General features: G+C 54.9%; 1 protein-coding gene across 1 annotated transcript in view; it reads right to left on the reverse strand.

Moving 5' to 3' along the window:
- Positions 1-1,807: 1,807 nt before the first annotated feature.
- Positions 1,808-7,500, reverse strand: part of LOC144955007 (ubiquitin-like domain-containing CTD phosphatase 1) — a 24,197-nt gene continuing 18,504 nt past the window's right edge. Inside the window, exons 4-6 of the mRNA XM_078885362.1 lie at positions 6,435-6,551; positions 4,037-4,164; positions 1,808-2,376 (exon numbers count right to left, since the gene is read on the reverse strand). Of these exons, the coding sequence (XP_078741488.1) occupies positions 2,337-2,376; positions 4,037-4,164; positions 6,435-6,551 (285 nt within the window). The 3' untranslated portion in view covers positions 1,808-2,336. The remainder of the gene's footprint in view (positions 2,377-4,036; positions 4,165-6,434; positions 6,552-7,500) is intronic.

Consider the following 7,500-nt stretch of genomic DNA (forward strand, 5'->3'; position numbering starts at 1 on the left):
TCATCAGCAGCAGCACCATCATCATCAGCAGCATCATCAGCAGCAGCACCATCATCATCAGCAGCAGCATCATCATCAGCATCAGCATCATCATCATCATCATCAGCATCATCATCACCAGCAGCACCATCATCATCAGCAGCATCATCATCAGCAGCAGCATCATCATCAGCAGCAGCATCATCATCAGCAGCAGCACCATCATCATCAGCAGCATCATCATCACCAGCAGCACCATCATCATCAGCAGCATCATCATCACCAGCAGCATCATCATCAGCAGCAGCACCATCATCACCAGCAGCACCATCATCATCAGCAGCAGCAGCATCATCAGCAGCAGCTGCACCAGCAGCAGCATCAGTAGCAGCAGCATCAGTAGTAGCAGCAGCTGGTGGTGGTGGTGATGATGGTGGTGATGATGGTGGTGGTGGTGGTGATGATGATGGTGGTGGTGGTGATGATGATGGTGGTGATGGTGGTGGTGGTGGTGATGGTGGTGATGGTGGTGGTGATGCTGGTGATGGTGCTGGTGATGGTGGTGATGGTGGTGACCTTGTGGGTGTCCACGTCACCGGGAGAGCGGGTGACCTGGTTTGTGTTGATTTTAAAGACGATTCGGTTTGAAAATAAAACTGCTGAGTTGCACACACTGCACAAGCCTGATGATTGCTACACCTGGGCGGGGGGGGGGGGATCGGGGCGGTGTTGTGTATACACACACACAGAGACCCACACACAGAGACACACAGACACTCACACATACACTCACACAGACAGACACACAGAGACCCACACAGAGACCCACACACACAGAGACCCCCACACACAGAGACACACAGACACTCACACAGACACTCACACACACAGACCCACACAGACCCACACAGAGACGCACACACACAGAGACCCACACACAGAGACACACAGACACTCACACATACACTCACACAGACACACACACAGACACACACAGAGACCCACACAGAGACCCACACACAGATACACACAGACACTCACACATACACTCACACAGACACTCACACACAGACTCACACAGAGACACAAACACACAGACCCACAGACACACACACACAGACACACACTGACACACACACACTGACACAGCCACACTGACAGACACACCCACACACACAGACACACACACAGACACACACACACAGAGACCCACACAGACACACTCATGAGTTTGAGAGTTTTATTGATTTCGATTAACATATTTCCCTCGCACCAAACGCCCCACAGCTGCAACCAAGATATGCTCACCACCTCACCACCAACTCACCACCATCACCACCACCCTCACCACCACCATCACCACCACCACCATCACCACCACCACCTCACCACTATCCTCACCACTATCCTCACCACCACCATCATCACCACCCTCACCACCACCCTCACCACCACCCTCACCACCACCTCACCACCACCACCTCACCACTATCCTCACCACTATCCTCACCACCACCATCATCACCACCCTCACCACCACCCTCACCACCACCCTCACCACCACCCTCACCACCACCCTCACCACCACCTCCATCGCCTCCACCACCACCTCACCACCACCACCCTCACCACCACCTCACCACCACCACCTCACCACCACCACCATCATCACCACCCTCACCACTTTCCTCACCATCCTCACCACCCTCACCACCACCCTCACCACCACCCTCACCACCACCATCACCACCACCACCACCATCACCACCACCCTCACCACTACCCTCACCACTACCCTCACCACCATCACCACTACCCTCACCACTACCCTCACCACCCTCACCACCACCCTCACCACCACCACCACCATCACGACCTCCTGTGTACCAGGCGAGGTGGTCAACATCTCACACGAGCAAGCTGCTTGGCTGTGGATTGAGCGGATCGCGACCTCGTGTGAGTGTGTGTAGGTGTGTGTGTGGGTGTGTGTCTGTGTAGGTGTGTGTGTAGGTGTGTGTGTAGGTGTGTGTGTAAGTGTGTGTAAGTGTGTGTGTATGTAGGTGTGTGTAGGTGTGTGTGTAGGTGTGTGTAGATGTGAGTGTGTGTAGGTGTGTGTGTAGATGTGAGTGTGTGTAGGTGTGTGTGTAGATGTGAGTGTGTGTAGGTGTGTGTGTAGGTGTGTGTGTAGGTGTGTGTGTAGGTGTGTGTGTAAGTGTGTGTGTAAGTGTATGTAGGTGTGTGTGTAGATGTGAGTGTGTGTCTGTGTGTGTCTGTGTGTGTCTGTGTGTGTGTGTGTGTGTCTGTGTGTGTGTGTGTCTGTGTGTGTGCGGCATCGTTGACCAGGTAGAACTTGCTGCTCACTCATTGTGCCCCTCCTCCTCATCCTTTGCACAGTACCTGGGGGAACACCACAAACACACAGACACACAGTCACACACACACACACAGAGACACACACAGTCTCACACACACACACAGAGACACACACAGTCTCACACACACAGTCACACACACACAGTCACACACACAGACACAGTGACACACACACACAGTCACACACACACACAGTCACACACACACACAGACACACACACACAGACACACACATACAGTCACACACACACAGTCACACACACACACAGACACACACACACACAGACACACACATACAGTCACACACATACAGTCACACACACACACAGTCACACACAGACACACACACAGACACAGTGACACACACAGACACACACATACACACAGACAGACACACACAGACACACACAGTCACACACATGCAGTCACACACACACACAGACACACAGTCACACACACAGACACACACAGACACACACACAGACACACACAGACACACACACAGACACACACACAGACACACACACACACACACATACAGTCACACACAGACACACACACAGTCACACACACAGAGACACACATACAGTCACACACATACACACAGACAGACACACACAGACACACACATAGACACACACACACACATACAGTCACACACATACACACAGACAGACACACACACAGACACACACAGACACACACATAGACACACACACAGTCACACACACACAGACACACATACACACAGACAGACACACACAGACACACACATAGACACACACACAGTCACACACACACAGACACACATACACACAGACAGACACACACAGACACACACATAGACACACACACAGTCACACACACACAGACACACATACACACAGACAGACACACACAGACACACACATAGACACACACACAGTCACACACACACAGACACACATACACACAGACAGACACACACAGACACACACATAGACACACACACACAGCACCTCAACCCTAAACAACCCACACGGCCATCGTGAACCCCCCATTCCCCGCCACACTCACCGCCCCACCAACCTCCCCCCACCACTCTCCCCCCCACCACTCCCCCCCCCACCAATCCGTGTCCCCACCACTCTCCACCCCCACTCTCTCCCCCCCACTATCTCCCCCCCCACTCTCTCCCCCCCACTATCTCCCCCCCACCACTCTCCCCCCCACCACTCCCCCCCCCACCAATCCGTGTCCCCACCACTCTCCACCCCCACTCTCTCCCCCCCACTATCTCCCCCCCCACTCTCTCCCCCCCACTATCTCCCCCCCACCACTCTCCCCCCCACCACTCCCGCCCCCACCAATCCGTGTCCCCACCACTCTCCACCCCCACTCTCTCCCCCCCACTATCTCCCCCCCCACTCTCTCCCCCCCACTATCTCCCCCCCACCAACCTCCCCCCACCACTCTCCCCCCCACCAATCCGTCTCCCTCACCTCTCCCCCCACCACTCTCTCCCCCCACTATCTCCCCCCACCAATCCGTCTCTCCCACCACTCTCCCCCCACTCTCTCCCCCCCCCTACTCTCTCCCCCCACCACTCTCCCCCCCACCACTCTCCACCCCCCCACTACCTCCCCCCACCACTCTCCCCACCACTCTCCCCCCACCAATCCGTCTCCCCCCCCCCCCCACCCACCTCTCCCAGTGCTTGTGGTTGAGGCTGGACAGATCGTCAAGCCGGGCGATCTTGAGCAGGTACTGGGAGAGCTTCAGGAGCTCACGGTCCGTGTCACGGTTAATGTGGGCCTTCATGAAGGGCTTGATCTACACACACACACACACAGACACACACACAGACACACACACAGACACACACAGTGACACACAGACACACACAGTGACACACAGACACACACACAGACACACAGGTACTGGGAGAGCTTCAGGAGCTCACGGTCCGTGTCACGGTTAATGTGGGCCTTCATGAAGGGCTTGATCTACACACACACACACACAGACACACACACAGACACACAGACACACACACAGACACACAGACACACACACAGACACACACACAGACACACACAGGTACTGGGAGAGCTTCAGCAGCTCACGATCCGTATCACGGTTAATGTGAGCCTTCATGAAGGGCTTGATCTACACACACACACAGTGACACACACACACAGACAGACAGACACACACACACAGTGACACACACAGCCAGAGACACAGACACACACAGGTACTGGGAGAGCTTCAGGAGCTCACGGTCCGTGTCACGGTTAATGTGGGCCTTCATGAAGGGCTTGATCTACACACACACACAGTGACACACACACACAGACAGACACACACACACACAGACACACACACACACAGACACAGGTACTGGGAGAGCTTCAGGAGCTCACGGTCCGTGTCACGGTTAATGTGGGCCTTCATGAAGGGCTTGATCTACACACACACACAGTGACACACACACACAGACAGACAGACACACACACACACAGACACACACACACAGACACACACACACAGACACACACAGGTACTGGGAGAGCTTCAGCAGCTCACGATCCGTATCACGGTTAATGTGAGCCTTCATGAAGGGCTTGATCTACAACAACAACAACCGCCATTCGCCACTAAGTGGCGGTGACGTCACCACGACGCTTGTGCCAGGCCAAGTGCACCTTGAGGCTACCACGTGAAGTGTCGAACGCCCGCTGGCAGGAGGTCACGGGGCAGACCCAGCAGGTGCCACGGGTCGACTGACCGAGATGACCGAGACGACTGGCTGATGCACCACCTGTGCCCCCTACTGTGCCAACTTGCTGTGCTTTAGCCACCCGACACTCCCCCCACCCCCACCACCACCCCCCCCCACCCCCCCCACCAACCACTCCCACCACCACCTCCACCACCACCCCCACCACCACCATCACCCCCACCACCACCTTGTGAGTGAGTGAGTGGGTGGGTGAGTGGGTGAGTGGGTGGGTGAGTGGATGAGTGGGTGGGTGAGTGGATGAGTGGGTGGGTGAGTGGATGAGTGGGTGGGTGAGTGGGTGGCTGGCTGAGTAAGTGGGTGGGTGGGTGGATGAGTGAATGAGTGGGTGTGTGAGTGGGTGAGTGGCTGAGTGAGTAGGTGGGTGAGTGAGTGAGTGGGTGAGTGGCTGAGTGAGTGGGTGTGTGAGTGGGTGAGTGGCTGAGTGAGTAGGTGGGTGAGTGAGTGAGTGGGTGAGTGGCTGAGTGAGTGGGTGTGTGAGTGGGTGAGTGGCTGAGTGAGTAGGTGGGTGAGTGAGTGAGTGGGTGAGTGGCTGAGTGAGTGGGTGGGTGAGTGGCTGAGTGGGTGGGTGAGTGGGTGGGTGAGTGGATGAGTGGATGGGTGAGTGGATGAGTGGGTGGGTGAGTGGATGAGTGGGTGGGTGAGTGGGTGGCTGGCTGAGTGAGTGGGTGGTTGGGTGGATGAGTGAATGAGTGGGTGTGTGAGTGGGTGAGTGAGTGAGTGGGTGAGTGGCTGAGTGAGTGAGTGAGTAGGTGGGTGAGTGAGTGAGTGAGTGGCTGAGTGAGTGGCTGAGTGAGTGGGTGAGTCAGGTGATGTGTGTGTGAACTACCACCCCACCCACCCCCACCACCCCCCACCCCCCCCCCACCTTGAGTCCGTTCTGCGGGTTCATAAGGAAGTTCCGACGAATGTCGTCCAACATGATGGTGTTGCCCGACACACACAGAGACACACAGAGACACACACACACTCCACCCTACCCACTCCCCCCCCCACCCCCCACCCCCCACCCCCCACCCCTCCCCACCCCCCACCCCACCACCCCCCCCACCAACCACTCCCACCACCACCACCTCCACCACCCCCCCACCACCACCCCCACCACCACCCCCACCATCACCCCCACCACCATCACCACCACCTTGTGAGTGAGTGAGTGGGTGGCTGGCTGAGTGAGTGGGTGGGTGAGTGGATGAGTGGGTGGGTGAGTGGGTGGCTGAGTGAGTGGGTGAGTCAGGTGATGTGTGTGTGAACTACCACCCCACCCACCCCCACCACCCCCCACCCCCCCCCCCCCCACCTTGAGTCCGTTCTGCGGGTTCATAAGGAAGTTCCGACGAATGTCGTCCAACATGATGGTGTTGCCCGGGCCGTAGACGTCGGGAAACTTTCCCCAGATCACACCCAGAGGCTTCACCTGGCACAGGGGAACACACACACACACAGTCATACATACAGTCACTCATACAGTCAGTCAGTCACTCAGTCAGTCAGTCACTCAGTCAGTCAGTCAGTCAGTCACTCACTCAGTCAGTCACTCAGTCAGTCAGTCAGTCACTCATACACTCACTCACTCACACACTCACTCACACACTCATACACTCACACACTCACTCATAGACTCACTCACACACTCACTCACTCACACACACACTCACTCATACACTCACTCATACACTCACTCACTCATACACTCACTCACTCATACACTCACTCATACACTCACTCACTCACACACACACTCATACACTCACTCATACACTCACTCACACACTCACTCATACACTCAGTCACTCACACACACACTCACTCATACACTCACTCACTCATACACTCACACACTCACTCACACACTCACTCACTCATACACTCACTCATACACTCACTCACTCACACACTCATACACTCACTCATACACTCACTCACTCATACACTCACTCATTCACTCACTCACTCACACACTCATACACTCACTCATACACTCACTCACTCATACACTCACTCATACACTCACTCATACACTCACTCATACACTCACTCACTCACACACACACTCATACACTCACTCACTCACACACACACTCATACACTCACACACTCACTCATTCACTCATTCATTCACTCACTCACACACTCACTCATACACTCACTCACTCATACACTCACTCATACACTCACTCATACACTCACTCACTCATACACTCACTCACTCATACACTCACTCATACACTCACTCACTCATACACTCACTCATACACTCACTCATACACTCACTCATACACTCACTCACTCATACACTCACTCATACACTCACTCATACACTCACTCACTCATACACTCACTCACTCACACACTCACTCATACAC

The sequence above is a fragment of the Lampetra fluviatilis genome, unplaced genomic scaffold (assembly GCF_964198595.1).
Source record: "Lampetra fluviatilis unplaced genomic scaffold, kcLamFluv1.1 SCAFFOLD_747, whole genome shotgun sequence".
NCBI classification, from domain to species: domain Eukaryota; kingdom Metazoa; phylum Chordata; class Hyperoartia; order Petromyzontiformes; family Petromyzontidae; genus Lampetra; species Lampetra fluviatilis.